General features: G+C 57.7%; 1 protein-coding gene across 1 annotated transcript in view; it reads left to right on the top strand.

Moving 5' to 3' along the window:
• The first annotated feature begins 3062 nt into the window (after nucleotides 1-3062).
• Nucleotides 3063-19153, top strand: part of CARS1 (cysteinyl-tRNA synthetase 1) — a 36068-nt gene continuing 19977 nt past the window's right edge. The window contains exons 1-7 of the mRNA XM_075545217.1: nucleotides 3063-3178; nucleotides 10611-10850; nucleotides 14907-14998; nucleotides 15260-15348; nucleotides 15854-15950; nucleotides 16369-16467; nucleotides 17341-17490. Coding sequence (XP_075401332.1) covers nucleotides 3154-3178; nucleotides 10611-10850; nucleotides 14907-14998; nucleotides 15260-15348; nucleotides 15854-15950; nucleotides 16369-16467; nucleotides 17341-17490 — 792 coding nt within the window. The 5' untranslated portion in view covers nucleotides 3063-3153. The remainder of the gene's footprint in view (nucleotides 3179-10610; nucleotides 10851-14906; nucleotides 14999-15259; nucleotides 15349-15853; nucleotides 15951-16368; nucleotides 16468-17340; nucleotides 17491-19153) is intronic.

The raw sequence follows: 19153 nt of genomic DNA, 5'->3' as shown, positions 1-19153 counted from the left end.
GGATCTGTCCCCGTGGGGCTCTGAGACTGTAGCTCTTTCTTCTTCTTTTTTACAGAAATAGTTTTTAGTCTTGAATGAACTTGTAAACAATAAAAGGGGGAGGGACTGGTAGCATTGATGATTGGATAGCCCTTTCCGACAAGATTGAACAACAGAACTATATGGGAAGGGAAGGGATAGATTGGCATGAGGAAGGTATGTCAATAAAAATATTATTTGACAAAAAAAATAAAACAGGGTAAATTTCAAAAAATAAAATTTCTCTTAATAAAAAAGCTTCCATTTCAAATAAAAACAACACCCCTCCCATCATGTAGATGTTCACGGGGATTACGCTTCTGTAAGCAACGCACATACATGTTCAACTGTAAGACGATAACTCATTTTCTGTGGCTGCTATCTCTTTTTTACCTTTAATACCAAGGACAGGATGGAGGCAATGCAGAGCCCTAAAGATAATCTCGTGGCCTCTGTGTCTCTCTCAAGTTTTCACCTGATGTTTCCGGTGCTCTAGGACAGGTAAGCCACAGACTTTCATATGGACATATGAATGAAACGTTCTAGATTTGGGGAGAGACAGGCTGCTCTGATCAGCTGCTCTGCTGCGTCTTCTGTTCTTCAAGCGGGGCTCAGAAAACGTTCGTGTTCCTCCATGTTCTTGCCTGGGGCGTTGGGGCTGCTGACTCCGCTCACTGGAGGAGACTGCCTGCCCAGCTGCTTTCTGCTGTAGCTCTGGCCGTCGACTGCGTGGTCACCCTGCTGGCTTAGGGTCCTGAAGAGTCCCCGGAATAGCTGCCTCGGATGTGTGTAATCTGGCGCTTCCTCAAAGAGCAGCCCAAGAGAATCCTTTGAAGCACTTGGCAAATTCTGCAGGGAACTCTTTACAGAAAGCGTCAACCTTCTTTTCGTATTTTTGTTTCTCTGTTGCTGCCTTTGGTTTGTGCCATGGCAGCTAGGTCTATTGAAATACATCAAAGCCTACCCGAGTGAGTCCACGCCGCCTGGGGAACCCTGCTCCCCACCAAGATGCACAGCGATGCTGGCCTACCGGGAAGCGCTAGTGAGATGTCTGTCTTCTCTGTTGCCTTGTTCCGTTGTCTCTGTACTTTCTGGACAAACCAAAATCCATAAGGAATAACAACCATGCCCAATACCCGTTAGGAAATTATCTGGTTTAAGTTCTCTGTGTAAGAAATTTCTTTGTAGGCACATGTTCAATTCTACTGATTCAAATCATCTGGTCAGCTAACAAATGTCAAGTAGAGTTTTCACCAGGAACCTTCTTAAACTAAAATGGAAGAGGTCTTCAAGGCTGGGTCTGACAAGATCTTTTTCTTGACGTTTCCACCGTATGTGGGGGATGTTAATCCCACCTTGGTAAATCTTACGGAGCTTGATCTGGTACAGCAACTGGTGCAGTGGGCGCTGGCCTTCTGAGAATCTAAATTCACTCGCATTTCCTCCCGTTGGTGATGTTGATCACCAGGTAAATGTCCCCGGGGGAGCCAGACCCTATCTTCCCTACCAGTTTGTATTTGCCTCCAATGAATTCGGCCTCCATCCTGAGAAATGCAGATGGGGGCGGGGAGCCCCAACACCTGGTATAGGGGAGCATGGGGCCTCTGGGGCAGGTCCACCGTGCAATGTTGGGGGTGGGGGCAGCAGGAACACAGGAGGTCCTTTCTTGCAGGGCACAGAGTCGCCGAGAGGCACCTGATCACCACCGAGGTTTCTATTTATCAGGCTGTGCCCTTTATGAAGGGGCTGTCGCTGGTACCAGGCTGATGAGAGGGATCACTGGGTTAGGCACCGTCACCCGGAGGAGCCCCTCTCACTCCGCAGAAGCTGCTGTCTTCTTCCTCCAGCTCCAGCCGACACTGCAACTCTGCGGGAGTAGCAAGCCTCACCTTGCACCCATAGAACAGCAGGTGGTTTCGAACTGCTGGCCTTGTGGTTGGCAGTCCACCGGGCGTAACCACTACACTACCAGGGCTCCTATGCTGACTCATGGCGACCTTATTTCTGAGGCTGTAAATCTTTAAGGGAACAGATGGCTTGGGCTTGGCTGTAAAATAAACAATAGTGACAGGGAGGAAGATTAGGGATCAAGAAGGTTGTCTCCACTGATCGCCTACGCTAAACGAAAATTTGCTGGCGATGCCACAATAAAGGGGGTGGAAAGAAATCTGGCTCACGGTAAACACCTATGGGAGCAGGGTCGGGGAGCGAGATCCAAAGCTGGGCATGCGCAGACCAAGGTCACCAGGCAGGACGCTGAAGGTCAACCTGGTCACGCACACTAGAAACCAGTAAGCCCAGGTCACACCTGCACCTTCCCTCCACCGCTAAGAAGGTCTATATTCTCAACCCTGGCCCCCACGTGGGGGAGCAGAGGGATAGAAAGCGGAGACTGCGTGCAGGCCTATCAGCTCGCTCTCAGCCGTGCTCTCCCTTGTCCTAGCATTCCTCTCTTGGCTTTGCAGCCTCTTCTCAACCGCCATTTCCCACTGGTTTGTCGTGCTCCCCTGAAGCATCCCCTCCGCATGCTTTCCAGAGATAGCGTGTGCTACCTGAGTCTATTGCCCGAAACTCCCCTTGACCTCAGAACGGTTACCTGCGCGTGAATTCTTTCCGTGCTGAGAAGCAAAAATGGGTGGAAAACCATCCCAGAAACCTACAAATAGCATCCCAGAGAGAAATCAACTGCACAGGAACACAAGAGCAAGCTTGGCCCCATCGTAAAGATGAGACGGGAAGAGACAGAAAATCCGCCTGAGAGGAAACAGGAAACCTAGGGAGGAAATGGAGAGTACTTACGTATTTTGAAGAATGAAACCAATGTCATGGAACGCGTATGTACAAACCCTCGAATGGAAAACGAACAGGTTTTCTTAACTTTTACCTAAAGCACATTTTAAAGTACTACAACTCCCAGCATGCATGAGGAGAGCGGCGTGGCCCTGGAGGTGCCGGTGGAAACTACAAATCCCAGTATGCCTCGGGCCAGCGGCGTCCTCAGCACCCGACTGTTGCCTAGCGACGGAGAGGATTCCGGAAGTGGGGCCGGGCTCCGCGAGGAGCTTCCGGGACCCTGGTTGCATCAGATTCGGGAAGGCGACAGTCGCTGTGGCGGCGTTTCTGGGATTCTCCGCGATGGCAGGTTCCTCCGGAGAACAGGGTGAGTGCGTGGGGGGCATGGTGAGGGCCGCGAGGCGTGGGGTCCCTGCTTCCTGAGACGCGACCCCGACCCAGCGGGGCAGCGAATTCCTGGGCGGACAGTGACCGGGGTCTGTGCTGGGGGCGAGCCGTGACCGGGACTTCCCACGCCGCACCCAGGCTCGGGTCACGTCCCTTCCCGCCTCAGAGTCCCGCCTGCCCCTGCGTCCCCGATCCAGGAGTGACCCCGCGTTGAGCGCGCTCCCCCGGCCCGGGTCCCCCATGGACTTAGGGGATCCAGGGCGGCTTCAGCTTCTGTAACCCTGTCGTCTCCCTAGTGGAGGGGGCTTGGAGACGAGCAGGGGACGGCGGGAAGGGCAGGGGTCATGGGCCCGGGCAGGGGATGCGGGGACCGCGGCCAGGCAGGGAGCACAGGGTTGGGCAGGGGCCATGGGGCCAGGCAGGGGGCACGGGACGCACATAAATGCCCGGTGAGATGTCGCTCGGGCTTTCATCTCTGCGGGACGCGTGGAAGGGAAGCTCCGCTGCCCTACTTTACTGTGCGGGGGATGAGGAGGTCACTCTACTTTGTTACATCCGCCTTCTCCCAGCCGAGAGTGGACCGGCGTTCAGGGTCAGTAGCTGGGGTGCTTCGCTAGCCTTGCCACAAAGGGCTAAGTTGGCCTAGCAGCTGGCCACCACGGGCCAGGAGGTCTCCTTGTGTTTGTACTTCAGGTAGAAATTAAGTGCTGGGTCCTTGGTTCTGTCTCTCACACACAGTGGGCAGGTTGTGCCAATGTTTCCTTGGCATCCTGTGGCTGACCCATGCTCTTGGGGGCAGAAGCCAGGCTGGGGCTTTGAGGACTTAAGAGGTCCAGGAGGCAGGTAGCTCTGACCACTTGGGTAACCCAGCGACCCTGGCAGGAGCCCAAATGACAAGGTTGGCTGTCCACACCCAGACCTGGGCACACGGCATTCCACCAGGCAGGTGTGGGCTCATGTACACACACACACACTCGCAGCCTGCCCCTTGCTCCCAGGAAGGCAAGGACCTTCAGGGAGGCAGTGGCAGTGCCCTCCGTGGCACCCTGAGAGTGCCGTGCTGGGCGGAAGCTGGTGCCTGGGTGGGTGCTGTCATCACCTGTGGTTTGGACACGCTTGTGAACACAGGTGATGTCTCTGTTGTCAGTTGCCTCGGGACCTTAGGTTTTCAGAGCCGATCGGTGGAGGTGGTTCCAAGTTGAGATTAAACCCCACGGGGTCTTGGAAAGTGTCAGGTGTCCCCCTCCGCAGCTCTCCTCTTCCCCACCATAGCCCCAGCCCCCTCTGTCACTCTTTACACCCTGACACTGTGGGCTCTGCTCAAGACTAGGGCCAAGACATCCTCTAACTTAGTGTTCCCCCAAAGTGACCCATGCTGCCCCCACCCCCAGGAGGAAATGGGCCGGTCCAGGGGGTCTGCAGAAGCAGATACTTAGGCTTTATCCTGGATAATACAAAAGTTACTAATTACCAGGGGAGCACCCAGTGTGTGTATATGTATTTTTTGAAAAGGAGGCGGGAGGCCGAATAAGTTTGGGAACCTGTGATCTTGTGAAAACCCACTGCTGATGAGTTGGTTCTGACTCACAGCCACCCACTAGGACAGGGTAGATCAGGAGTGGAGGCCTACCCACCTCTTTCGCCTGTGGAGTGGCTGGTGGTTTCGAACTGCCGACCTTGGTAGTTAACAGCCTAGCATTGAACTGCTACTCCACGAGGGCCCTTGACACCTTATCCAAACCAAACTCACTGTCACCAAGTTGATACCAACTCATGGCAACCCTTTAGGTCAGGGTGAGATTGCTTGGCTCTGAGTTTCTGAGACGGAAACACTTTATGAAGGTAGAAAACCTCCCTCTTTCTCCCAGGAAGCAGCTGATATTTCGAACTGTTAGCCTTGGGATTGCAGCCCAGTGTGTACCCACTCCTCCACCAGGGCAGGACCCTATAGGCCATGGGAAGTAGGAGTGGCCCATGGAGTTAATGAGACTCTTTAGTTTTAAGAGGCATTTTATTTAGACAACTAAAAACAGTTCAGGTGGTGTTCAGAAGCAGTGTGAGATGAAAAACATTAAACCAATCACTTTGTAATGTATTCCCTCTTCTTGACAACGGGAGCAAGAAGTCTTTCTGCTTTATGGGAAGAGTTGGGAAAACAGGCCACTCTGGATGTTTTCTCCGTACTAACAAACAGCTACAGGAAATCTAGTGGTGACAGGAGGACTTGGCTGTGGCTAGTGTGTGCTCATTCTGAAGGACAGCTGGCTGCCGTGACTCCACGTGCCCCCCGATACTCTTGAGTTTTCACTTACAGCGAGCACCGAGTTAGTTCCAGCACCGGAGCGAATTCAGTTTCCCCCATTTGCTGCCCGTGTTTGCCTTCAGGAGGGAGCAGCCCTGGAAGGCGGGTGCCGTTCTCCGCTCAAGTCTGCGGGCTGTGCATCATCTGTGGCATGCATGGGCCTGCTGACGAGGCATGAATGTCAGGAGCTGAACTGCAGGTGGGATCTCAGTTCTCTGGGGCAGTCTCTCCGAGCTCCTCGTCTGCCATCTCTGGAAAGCTGATGGGGGCTGTGCCAGCTCCCCACTGTCTTCCTCAGGAAGCACACATCTCAGAGGCCATCGATGGCGCTGTTCAGCTTCCAACCACGGACACCGAGCTGTGCGTCAAGTTTGACGTCCTCTCACGCCGCTCTTCATGGCGTCTGCACCTGCAACAACACACTCCTTACTCAGGGTGCAGAGACGCAGAAGTGATGCTGCAGGAGCTTCAAAGGGTTTATTTGGACCCAAACTCCCCGCACTGTGAAGAGCAGTGGCGCGTCCATCAGTTATTACCCAGGGCTCTGGCTCGGGAACAGGTGCCATGCTGCGGCAGGCGGGTCAGCCTTCAGAGATCTTGCTCCTGCCCATGGTAGCATGATCCCAAAGGTGAACCATTGTATCCTCAGCTGACACGATTTCTGTACCACCCCACCCCCATCCTCCTGGAACCCTGGAGCCTTTTTTTAAATTAAAAATTTTTAAAAATTTTTCCCCCCAGAGCCTTTTAAATGCCCACGTGTGACTGCTGACCAACTTCCTTAGGTTCTGCCTCAGGTTTGGGCAAGCCATATCCGTGGGTCCGTTGATCTTGTCCCCCAGTTAACAAGTAAAAGCCATGCCCCTGGCCATATGTTTATGGACCGGGGGCATTGCATCATGTTTGGCTGGGAAATGCAGCTGCTTCGGGCTTTGGTGGCTACTCTATTCATTATTGCCACACTGTTGTCATCCCCCCCTGTCCCCAGCTCCCTTATGACCCCAGAATGCTCCGGTCTAGTCTCCCTTACTTCCCTGGTACAGCATAAGTTCACCATCTCTGTAAGCGCTGAAGAAGAAATAGCCAGTAGGTGTGATGCCATTGAAGGCCAACCTCCCCAGCCCCACCTCCCCGGGCCACATGCACGCCAACAGGTGGGCACAGGTGTCTACCTCAGAGCCACGGTCAACGTGGCTTGGGAACTAAGAGTCCTGGTCTTTTCTCAGCTGTGGCACCTCTGGCTCCTTGAGGCCCCACCCAGGCATTGGGCCTGGGCATGAAATAGGAAAAAGATCAGACTGATTGGACCGAGGTCAAGAGCAAGCCAGAGAGTACAACACTGCCGAGGGAGGGGGAGGACCTGAGTATGGCCCCAGCCACACCTGAGCCTGACTCCCTACCAGAGTGACCAGCCTCCTCTTTCTCCCAAGGAATGTCCAATGGTTTTGAAGTGGTGACCTTGAGCTTATCAGCCCCGGTCTTGCCAGCACCAGAAGCCAACCTGTACCCTGACTCAGTCCCAGCTCACAGCCATGCTTACAGGAGTGCTTTCTCCCTCAGAGTGCCTGGTAGGTTTGAACCATCAACCTTGGGGTGGGCTGCCTGACACCCAGCCCTGTACCCCCAGAGCTCCTTCCTCTCGTGAGAAGGAAGTACATGTGACCGTCGGGCAGCTCGGAGGGGCCTGGCTCTCCAGGTGCCTGGTGTGCAGCCTCAGTTGGGCGCCTCATCTCGCACCATTTGTTGGGACTCGTGGGTTTGTGCTCTTCATTAGTTTTCCCTGTGAACCGGGTGGCTGTTGGCTGAGTGCATGGTTTCCCATGAGGACTCCTGTGGGAGTCCCCCCAATGGCCTCTCTGTGCTACCCCTCAGTCCTCCCCTGCTGACACTCTGAACTTGCTGCCTTTCCATCGCAAGTGGTCGGCTTTTCTCAAGGCGTGCGGAACCCCCCAGTGCAATTGTTCCCCTCAGCCGAAAGCTGAGCCCCATGGTGAGTTCAGTTCCAGGCTGAAGGATCACACAGGGCCACCATCTGGGGGTCCCCACTTTACTGTGGTTGTGACTTTGTTTCCACGTGTTTCTCTACCCCAGCTAGGACCTGCTAGTGGGACCCCTTTCAGGGCAGTTGATGGCGGCAGTGGGGGTGGGGGACCATCTAGCCCTTGTGGTGTCCGGCGTGGACACTGGTGTCTGGTGCCCGTGCCTTCCACGTCCTCCCCTCTTCTTTGCTCCAGTTAGGGAGCCACCATGCACTCAGGTGAGTGGGGTTTGGGCGTTGTTCTCAGGGCGGGCCCAGCAATGGGTGCTTACCCAGCTCCTGGTGCAGCTGGTGCTGCCCAGCTGGGAAGCAGTTTGCAGGAAGGAGCCTAGTGGAGAGGTGGAGAAGAAACGGGGTCTGCCCTGCTGATGTCGCCTGATGGGCCAGGGGGAAGAGAGGATGGGGCAATGACCTCAAGGTCAGGTCAACAACCTCCATAAGTGAGTGTGGATTGGTCCTGAGACTTGGCGACGTACCCGAATGACTCCACAGGGCAAATGCGTGGGTGTGGCCCTGCAAATCTGGTCGGGGAGCCAGCAGGAGGTGGGGTGCGGTTAGATGCTGTCACATGTGTTCCTACTCGTGGTGACCCTGTGCCCAGCAGGATCAAGCGCTGGCCAGTCCTGTCCTGTGCTGCCCTAGCCATGGTTCTAGGTGAGCCCATTGCCGCAGCACTGTGCCCCTTTACCCTGCAAACAGATGCGTGGAGCCCTGGCCAGGGCCTGGCCGGCGTAGTCATCCTGCTAGGCACCTGGTGGCAGTTGCGGGAGGCAGCATGGCTGGCTTCCCCCACCCCTGGGGACAGTGACGACAGTGGCATGCACGTCCACCGAGGGGCTTTGGGCAAGAGGCTTGGCTGCAGAGTGGGTGCCCCACGAACTGAACCCTTCTGGCACGAGAGCCTGCAGAGCTCAAGAACTCGGTGGCATTTGCCTCTCACGACAGAGGCCGGGGCTGAGCAAGGCTCAGGTCCAGAGAGGAGCCTGTCCCCAAGGGCCCAGAGGGGCGGGAAGGCCCAGCTCTGAGGAAAGGCAATGGTCTCTGTGTGCCTGTCGGTCCCCTGGGAACCGGTGATGGTGTGTATGGTATGCCTGTGCACCGACAACGCAGTGCACTGTGCCTCCAGCCGAGAAGGGATGATTGGCAGGGGCAGGGGGTGCAGGTTGGTGGAGAGAGTTCGAGGGTAGCACAGGTGAGAGGAACAAGAGAGAAGGCGTGGCCGACCTGTGACTCAGGACGGGGCCTGGGCTTGGCTGTGGCTGATCAGGAGCCCCCAGGAGGCTGGGGCCACCCTGTACTCTCCATCCTTGAGTACTTCCTCAGGTGGCCGAGCTGCCCGCCAGGCCCTCCCCACACCCAGAGGCTACTCCGCAGAGGCTCATGCATCCAGCTGGCACCTGGCAGCTGGCAGCATGGCCAGGTCTTGAGGAGGTACCTGCATGCCCTGCCTGCCCTCTCCATGGGCACAGGAAAGCTAACACTTGTTTCCACCATTGTCCTGGGCCTCCTGCCCAGACAAGACAGCCGGCTCCCCAGAACACTGGGTCCACCCTGGGCAGTATCCCTGCCTTTCTCTGCCCGTGAACCCCCCTCTTGTCCATCTATACTACTGGCAGTTCCTTGGTCGACTTGACCTTCCAGGCAGTAGCTGAGTGCTTGAGCACTGCGCCACCAGGGCACCCAGACTGACTGCCCTTGGGTCACCTGTTGGACAGAGTGCAGCTGCCTCAGGGTTTCCAAGGCTGTAGATCTATATGGACAGGCAGCCTCCTCTTTTCTCCCACCAAGCTGCTGGCAGGTTCAAACTGCCAGCCTGCTGTTTCTCAGCCTGGTGCTCAGCCCGTGACGCCACCAGCACTCCTCCTGGGGGCTGTTGTGGGGCCAGGGGAATAAAGCAAGGACTCAATCAGGATTGGGATGGGGGTGGCATTTGAGGAGGGAGCAATGAGCTTCCCAGGCTGGACCCCAGGAAGGAGTAAGCTGGGAGGGAAGACAGGGAGGTAGAGGCTGCATGAGGGAGGGGATACAGGCCCCAGAGGGGCTTGGGCCAAACACAAAGGGCAGCCCTGAGCCTGTGGCTGAGCTGGGGGTGGGCAGAGGTCTCACTGGGTCATACTGAGGGGGCTGGGGCCCCACCTCTCAGCATACCCCTGCCCAGCCTGGGCCCTGAGCAGGAAGCCAGTGGTGATTCCCAGAGGCCACCGTGCAGGTCCAGGGTGTTTCTGCAGTGCTCGCCCTCTCCTGGAGTGCCGAGGCCCAGGGCCTGGACAGGCGGTGGCGGCAGTCCTCCCTGTTCTGTGTCCTCAGGAGTCACAGGTGGTGACCGGTAGCTTCTGCGTGGGGCAGTGTGTGCCTCCCTCCCTGTACTTATTCACACACTGTCACCGCCTTCCACATTGTGGGGTGGGGTGGTGGCCATGTCTCACTTCATGAGGGCAGGGCAGTGTGCGTGTCCCCCCACCCTTCCCCACCACACTGTCACCCTGCCCTACAAGTGCAGCCTGGTGCGGTGGGCATGCCACCTGTATACCCACCTGGTAAGTGTGGGGTGAAGCAGTGCATGTGCCCATCTCTCGCACGGTCACCCTCCCCCACAAGTGCAGGGTGGGTGGGACGTTGTGCCCATACGCAGCGTCGCCCTCTGTTGGACTCGGCGCTGTGGTGCAGTGGGTGGTGGTCAGCTCATAGGGTGGGGCCATTGCTGGTGGAGAAGAGACTCAAGCAACACGGAGTGCAGAGACGGGCCAGACCCAGCGAGGGCTTGGACAGCAGCAGTGTGCCGTGACTGCACTGTCCTCACCACTCTGACTTGGCCGTGATGCCCCAGACTAGAAGGGTTTAGTGGCAAGTCTTCTGTCCCCCTGCATCCCACCGCTCACCGGGGTGGGGTTGGGGTGATGTGTGGCCCTGTAGACCCGAAGCGCACAGCCTGCCTGACAGCAGAGAGCTGTGCTGTGTTCCACTCCCAGGACCTCAAATGCCTTCATGCCAGTTCACCACCGTGTGGACCGCACAGCCCGTCCCCACCCAGCACGGCCCCAGGCGCTGACACCCGCCGTTCTGTTTCTGCAGCTTCCGACTACAGGCAGATCCTGAGCATAGGTGACGAGGCCCAGCGGCTGGACGCCCTCAACCAGCACCTGAGCACTCGCAGCTATGTCCAGGGCTACTCGCTGTCCCAGGCGGACGTGGATGCGTTCCGGCAGTTCTCAGCGCCTCCTGCCGACCTGCGCTTCCTCCACGTGGTGCGCTGGTTCAGGCACGTACAGGCAGTTCTGGGTGGCCCCGACCAGCCCTGTGTACTCCAAGCAAGTGAGTAGCCACGGCGAGCCACCCCCCTGTCCACCTCGAGGCCCGCTGGCTTTGGGCATCTAACAAGCATGTCCAGGCAGTAGCAAGTGAGCGGGGGGGAAGAGCAACCTGCAGGCTGGACTGGGGTGGGGGGGCTAGCACAGAGAGGAGTGAGTGCATTTACTGCGGAAAGGAGTCTCGGTGGCCTGGGCTAAAGTGCTCGCTGGCCAGCAGGAAGGTCAGTGATTCGAGCCCACCAGCCGCTCCACAGGAGGGAGAAAGCTGTGGCTGCCCACTTCTATAAAGATTGACCGCCTCAAAACCCCATGTGGCCGTCCTGCCATTGAACCCAAACCAGGCTCCCTGCCACTGAGTCCGAGACCCTACAGGAAGGAGCGCTGCCCTCATGGGTTTCTGGTACCCTGACTCCTGATGGGAGCAGGCAGCCCAGGGATACGCTTAAGTTAAATCACGCCGTGCCCCTCCTCTGCCTCCCCCCACACCCCACGGCAGTCAGTGTGATTTTAATGTTTTATGGCATTGCCCAGTGGGTTCCCCTTTTGCAAACATGCGATGTGTGCGGGTCTCACATGCCCTTCTTCAAGAGCCTGGTGGTGCTGTGGGTTAAGCTCTGGACTGGCTAACCTGAGGTCAGCTGTTCAAACCCACCAGCTGCCATGGGAGAAAGAGAAGCTCCCATGAAGAGTCAGTTTTGGAAACCACGTAGAGCTCCACGATAGAATTTTCCAACACTGACAGCTTCGCAGTGAACTGTGACTATCCACGTGGACCTTGCCACGTGGACCTGGTGGGATACACGGGAGCCAAGCCACCTACACCGGTGGGAAGAGACGATGGAGAAGCTCCGCATCATCAGCCAAAACCAGGCCAGGGCCCAAGGTGAGCCCGCCAATGGCTCAGTGGGAAGAGACGATGGAGAAGCTCCGCATCATCAGCCAAAACCAGGCCAGGGCCCAAGGTGAGCCCGCCAATGGCTCATGCAAGCTCGGGTTGCAGCTGGAGAGATGGAAGCGAGCCTACGAGAGCCCAAAGATGTCCTGGAGTCTCTCCCACGCCGCACGAGATCAAAGGATGTGGTGCACTGGGTAAGTCTGCTGTGGAACCCTCTTTGAGGACTAGAGTGCGCCTGGCCCTCGCCATGGTGTCTTCAGTCGCCTCCTATGCATGTGAGAGTTGGACATCAAATAAGGAAGGTTCGAAGAATCATGGATGCATTTGAACGGTGGTGCTGGTGAAGACGATTGAAAGTCCCACGGACTGACAGAAGAACAGACCAACCTGTCTTGGAAGAAGAACAGCCAGAGTGCTCCTTGGATGTAAGGCTGGTGAGACTTCATCTCACGTACTTTGGACACGTCAGGAGAGAGCGGTCCTTGGCGAAGGACGTCATGCGTGGTAAAGTGGAGGGGTGGCATAAAAGGAAGGCCCCCAACAAGATGGATTGGCACCGTGGCTGCAGCCATGGGCTCAGGCAGAGGAACAATGGCGAGGATGGCGCAGGGCCAGGCTGTGTTTCGTTCTGTTGGACACAAGGTTGCTGTGGGTCAGTACCAACGGCACCTAACAACAACACAGCCCACCTGAACGGAGAGACCACGTAAAGACTAGATGGGGCACGGCGAGCGCCATTGACGAGACGTGCACGTTTCAAAGGCACAGCCCTGATGGAATGTGCTGAGACAGACCTGGAGTCAGAAAGCCGAAGGCTGCACGTCTCACGTGGAAACAGCCGGAGGAAACGTCGGGCCCCAAGTTGCACTCGCGAATGGTTCTGGGGGGCAAAATGCTGAACGATGCAGGACGCATCCAAAGAGGAAGCGCACAGAGCCACTGCCCGCCCCCTTCCAGCAAAAGAGTGGACAGTGCTCAACCACTTGTTGAGGGTCTTCGTCTTTTCCAACCATTGCGGGACGTGCCATGTGGTCCAAAACGGTGGTCTTGAAGCAGGGGCTCCCAGCTTCTCTGAAGGCGTTGGCGACGAGCCAGGCTCGGGAACTGACAAGTCTGTCTGCCTGGCAGCAGAGTCTGGCAAACCGGTGAAGCACTCCCTCTGCCTGGCCTGTGCCTAGAGATTTGGAGGAGCTCCAGCTTTGTGCCTCTCCAGAGAAAGGTGACCCCTGCGTGACGCAGCAACGCCTGCAGAGTATATTACGAAGACCTTGTGCAAGTAGAGCCTGGCTGGTGATCATGCGAAACCAGTCACAGCAGGACATGGACAGGGAGCTGCCAGCCCTCGAGCCAGCTTCAGAAAAGGACGTGGAACACGGGTCTCATTGCCGATGTGGGGTGGTTCTTGGCTCAAAGCAGAGACTGCCAGAAGGAGGTCTGCTTGTGACCTGTTGACTGCAGAGGCAGTTGACTGTGTGGCTCATCACCAACCATGGTTTGCCTGGAGAAGAAAGGGACTCCCAGAACACTGCATGGTGCCCATGCGGAACCTGTACAAGGACCAAGAGGCTGTCATTTGAGTAGAACAAGGGAGCGCCACCTGGCTTAAAATGAGGAAAGCTGCGTATCAGGATGTGCCCTTCCACCACACCAAGTCATTCTGTCGGCTTATGAACAACCTGCGATGTGCAGATGACACGGCCTTGCTCACTGAACGTGAGGAGGGCTTGGACCACTTGCTGATGAAGGTCAAGGATGACAGCCTTCGGTGTGGATGACAACTCGGTGTCAAGGGAACCAAAGCTCTCACCACTGAACCGATAGGCAACATCCTGATTTTAAAGAAGGAAAATTGAATTTAGCAAAGAATTCCCTTGACTCGGACCCACCACCAACGCCGGGGAAGCAGCGTGTTCCCCTGGGTGCGCCTGCCACTACCGACCTCTGAATGTTAGGAAGTGGGGAGGCTACATTGAGGACTGCAGTGTGCCTGACCCAAAGCACCTGCCGCCACAGCTGAGCAGGGGGAACGGACGGCGGGTGAGGAAGACGGGCGAATCGCTGCTTTGGATGACGGCATTGGCCAAGACTTGACGATACCACGGGCAGCCAGAAGAACAAATGAGTCTGTCTGGGAAGAAGCACAGCCTGGTTGCCGTTTGGACGGGAGGATGGCAAGGCTTTGGGGGAGACCCACAGCAAGCTGCCATCGAGTCGATGCCGACTCGTAGCGACCCTATAGGACAGGGTAGTGCTGCCCCTGTGGGTTTCTGAGACCATAGAAGGACACCCCTCTTGCAGGGCAAGGAGAGCCCCCATGAGAAGGCTGTGGCTGGAGCCGAACTGGTGAGTGGGTAGGGGGTTTTGGTTTTTTAGACTTTTGCAGGACCACCCACTTGTGGGCATCTGGTGCCCTGTTTTAAGCCAGCGTGTAGAGCTATGGGTCCCTGAAGGGAGCCCCTGGCCACCATCACCAGGGCCCAGCGCTCCTGGCTGTGGCCACTGGGCCGCGGCTTGTCTCCAGGGTCCCATGTTTTCTCTGCTGAGAGGTGTGGTTCCCGCACAGGAAGCGGGTGGCAATGTCAGGGGGTGACACCAAGAAGTGAGCATGGCTGTGTTTCTTCATTCCATGATTCCGGAGCCTTAACGAGGGGGGAGAGGTGCCCACACAAAATGGCAGCTCGGGCGCCCTGAGTCACGGGACAGGACCCTCAAGGGTACATCTGTGGGACCCCTTCACCCTCAGCACAGTATTTCCTGGGGGCAAGGAGAAGGGTGACCTGTGCAGGGACTCCCCTGGACGAGGGCTCCTGCTGTCCGGCACCTGTCCCCTCTGCCTACGCCCACTGCCTCCCTCCTCTGTTACAAGGCCCTGTCGCTGACTCACAGACATGGCACCGCAGTGGGAAGCCATGCAGACCTACGTAGTGTGTAGTGTGTTGCCCAGTGCCTGGCCACCACCAGAGGTGGAGAGGCAGTAGGGACCCTCCAGAGAAGGGTCGGAGCGGGGTCCCAGAGTAATGAGCATGCACTGAGGCCCATGAGGGCCGGGACAGCTCTGCCAGGCAGGCCGGGTTGTGTGATGGCCCCTGGCAAAAGTGAGCAGGCAACTCTGCCCCCACCTGGGTGACTGGTGCCGTGGGAGTCTAACCACTGCCTCTTCCCCAGGTAAAGGGCGGCGTGGGCAGCCTCAGTGGTCACCACCCACGGGCACCGAGCCATGCCAGCTGCGCCTCTACAATAGCCTCACCCGGAGCAAGGTAAGCACTGGCGGCCCCAGGTCCAACCTAGCCCTTCCCCTGAGGCTCCGGCTCAGCCATCCACCCCCAGCCCTTCTCCACCAAGGCCCGGCTTAGTCTGTGCTGACCCCTGTCCTTCCTGGCCGAGCTTCCACAGAGGAAGCTCTGGTTCAGGAGGCGGGTCCTCATCACCCTCTGTCCCCGGGCACAAGCCCATGGCTCCTGGCCCATGGCTGCAGCTTGTGTGTGTCCTCTGATCATCCTTCCTCGGGTCCCACAAAGGAGGTGTTTGTCCCACAAGACGGGAGGAAGGTGACCTGGTACTGCTGCGGGCCGACCGTCTATGATGCCTCCCACATGGGGCACGCCAGGTAGGGCTTGGGGAGATGTGGCACATGGGACAGGACCCAGGGAGGCTCAGGCCACACAGCATTTTCCCCTGGTTCCCTGCTGGACCTTGAGGGTGGCCCCTCCCAGTTCCCATGGCTGGGGCTGCTGGGTACACGGGTACGTGTCTCTAGTCTGGGTATGCACCCCACCTCTCCCTTTTCGGCAAGGCGCTCTCTCCTGGGAGCAGGTGCCAGTAGCACGCTGACAGGCTCGCAATGGTGACAAAGTGATCACCTAGCACCTGGCCAGCCACAGCGTCTGTGCCCGGAAAGGGCTCCCTGGTCCCCAAGCTCAGCTGTGGGCTCTGTGTGGCCCTCAGTGGCTCAGTCACGGAGAGAGACTTGCGTCTGACCACCTGACATGTCTGGGTCCCGGGCTCACACGGCCTGCAGCTGTGGGCTCCGTGTGGTGCTCAGGGGCCCTCTGCCCTACAAGCCTGGGTCCCGCGTGCGCGCAGCATCGTGGGAACACGCCCCCTCCCTTCAGGTCCTACATCTCCTTCGACATCCTGAGGCGGGTGCTGAGGGACTACTTCAAGTACGATGTGTTTTACTGCATGAACATCACTGACATCGACGACAAGGTGGGCCCCGCCTTCTAACGGTGAGAGCACCGGCGGTCGGGGGTGGGGGCATGGCCCCTCGGGGAGCAGGCCAACAGCAGCACAGGTGCTCTGGACCGTGACTCAGGGTTGTTGCGCATGCGTGCATGGGAAGATGCTGTCGCTGTTCAGAGAGCAGAGGCCACCCAGCATGTTGGAGGGGGAACTTGCTGTCGGCGGAGTTGCCTTGGGACCTACAGAGCGTGGGGACTGGCGACTTGGTCCTTGCACCTCGGAAACTGTGTTGCGTCCTGTGTTCCGACTCAGCTCTGCATGCTGGGCACCTGGTGGCTAGAGTCGGGACGGGGCGGGGGGTGCTCATATTGCACCGCCTGCATGGGAGCCCGTCCCCCTTGGGGCCTCCAAGGTCACCCGACTCACTCACCCGCCTTCTCCCCAGATCATCAAGCGTGCGCGCCAGAACCACCTGTTGGAGCGGTACCGGGCGAAGCAGCCACAGCCAGCCCAGCTCCTGGAGGACGTCCGTGCTGCCCTACAGGTGGCCTCCCATGTGACGCTGATCCCTGCCCTGTCCCTACAGCAGTCTGTGCATGGCCAGGGTTGGCAGAGTACTCAGCATGACCTCTGCCAGTGTGGGGTGACCAGGCTCTTGGTTCCACTGGCCCCCAGCCTGTGAGGAGGTCCTCAGGAGAATGGGTGTGACCAGTGGGCACGTTCCACACGGACACACTGCCAACCTCACACATCACCATCCCCCACCCCCACCTCCCACTGCCTGGGGCCCCATCTCAGGCTGGTGTGGGTTCCGGGCTGACTGCGCGGTGTCTTTGCTGGGAGCCCTCGGGTGACAGGGAGCCACCTGCGAGTTTCCAGGCATGCTCTTCAGGGCAGCAGGCCGCCTGGCCTCCCCGCTGCTGCCAGCTGCCCTTCAGTCCACAGCTGGGCCCTCGCCATTATGCCAGCGGCCCAGATGCTTCCCCACAGGTGGACATTCCTCACAAGAGGCCGCCCAGTGAGCCCAGCAATTGACGGGCGACCTCACACTCCTCACTCCGCCCCGCAGGGTCCCAGGCCCTCAGCTCTAGGGAAGAGCTCACCAGAGGAGGGTCCTTCCCCTGCAGAGCCCCCCAACCCATGGCTCTCCTGCCTGGAAGGGCATCAGGACATGGCCAGGGCCCTGACCAAGGGCTCTTCTCAGCAGGGGTGGGGCCCCACTGTTCTGGGTTTCCCAAACAAACCAGCTTCTTTGAGTCCCTCGGAATAGTCGTCCAGGGACTGATGCTTTCCCACCAGGGAAACAGGCTCAGACTCAGACCTGTGCAGAGGTGGCCGCTGGACTTTAGCTGGGCCCTGCTTGGGGAAAAGGATTCTGTGCTGACCAGGAGCTAACGTGTGCCCTCCCCCTGCCCAGCCCTTCTCAGCAAAGCTGAGCGAGACAGCGGACCCCGACAAACGGCAGCTGCTAGAACGAATGCAGCGGGCCGTGCAACTGGCCGTGGAGCCTCTGGCCAGAGCCCTGCAGGCCACGCCGACTTCCCCCGAGACCAGCAGCTGCGCGCAGGTGAGGCTCCGCATGTCCTGTCCCAAAGCTGCATCCCGCAGGTGGCCCAGGTCCTTAGGGCCCATCTGAGCCCCCCATCCTGATGGCCCTCCCCACCTCCATCCAGCAGGGAGGACACCCTGCCAGCATCACATGATACACCGAAGGCTGGGGGCCCCACGCCCTATCCCAGGGGCACCTGAATGGCCAGAAAGTCACCTTCTCTTTCAGGTGCATGTTTCTGCAGACTCCTGTGAGGCTCAGGGAGGAGGAGGTGGTTGAGAATAATCACAGACACTCACCCGTCAACTGACTCTGCACGCAGGGCTCTGAGTCCTGGTTGACCTTTGTGGGTACAGCCACACTCACCCCCTTTTCTGAGGGGCGCCCCGTAAACTCACTGCCTTGCTGTAGTCCGTTTGATCCCAGCCACAAGGGGCTTCCAAATGTTCGTGGCAAAATGCCCTTCTCTTTCTGTTCCATTTTCCCATAAGTGTTTGAATGGGGTGAGGGTGGGCAGAGCAGACCCATCAGTTTTTCGTTCAAAAATTCATACACGTTTGCCTGATGTCGTTCATTGCCGCCTCCCATGTGCTGCCACCGCCCTGTCTCGTAGCCCTTCTGAGGTTGGCCCCTGGCAGGTGAGGCCCCTTCGTCTCAGTCAGTGTCCTCCTTAGGGACCCGTCGGCCATTGTTGGGTGGGAAATGGAGCCGTGCATGTTCAATTCCAGACGCGAGGGTGACTAAGGGCCACTAAGGATCTCAGAGGCTCCACCCCGCCTTGGGTTGATGAGTTTGAGTTGTCCCACCTTTCCTCCCTCTCCCTCCAGCCCCTCCTCCGGGGTCCCAATCAGAGCCGGCGGGCACCGTGGGCTGCTTCCGCTCGCCTAGGCCTTCAGCCCACGACGCCCCTTGTGTTCGTGGTCCTGCGTGTCCTGTCTGCTGCCCGTCTTTCCTTCGGAAAAGGAGAAGCCTCTGGTTGCACCCTTGGCGACCACTCAGGGACTCTGACCACCCCGGGTGCTGCTCACCAAAGTCGGATGTAGAAAGAGCACTGTCTGGGGGACCGAGGGTACACCAGGTGACTTTGGTGTGCCCTGGGGCTGCGGGCCTGGCACCAGGCCCAGCCATGTGAGGCGTGGTTTCATGACTTGGCCCCTGTACGCCCCGCTCATTCCATTTTATTTGTGGATTTCCTTGTCATTCCTTGGCTGCTGTTGGCTTAGTGTTCACTGATTCTTTATGATTTCCCTCTTTTTCCGCTTTGATACGGTTTATTCACTGTCTGAGGTGGTCCAGTGATGTGTTGATTTCTTCCCAGGTTTACAGCCATCTATGGGTTCCAGCTACTGGACTCTCGGCTTCACAAGTTCAGAACAGCTACAGTGTTCCCTTTCCCTTTTCGCTTGACTTCTTGCTTCTCTCCGTTGCTACATTGTTCCCTCTGCTTCCCTGTGTTGTGTCCCTTGGGCTTGCGTGACGCCCCCTGGTGGCGTCCCCTGGGTCCTGCAGGCTAGTCTTGGGATGTCGTCTGCTCTTGTTTCTGTCACAAGTGTTCCCAATGAGGCTGGCTTGGTTTTTACAAATTCCTTCAATTTCCCTCGATTGGAAATGTTCAGATTTCTTTTTCTTTTTTAACAAATCCTTTTCATTGGGGGCTCTTACAGCTCTTATAACCATCCAT

The sequence above is a fragment of the Tenrec ecaudatus genome, chromosome 4 (assembly GCF_050624435.1).
Source record: "Tenrec ecaudatus isolate mTenEca1 chromosome 4, mTenEca1.hap1, whole genome shotgun sequence".
Classification (NCBI taxonomy): domain Eukaryota; kingdom Metazoa; phylum Chordata; class Mammalia; order Afrosoricida; family Tenrecidae; genus Tenrec; species Tenrec ecaudatus.
This window is presented reverse-complemented; position numbering and strand designations above follow the sequence as displayed.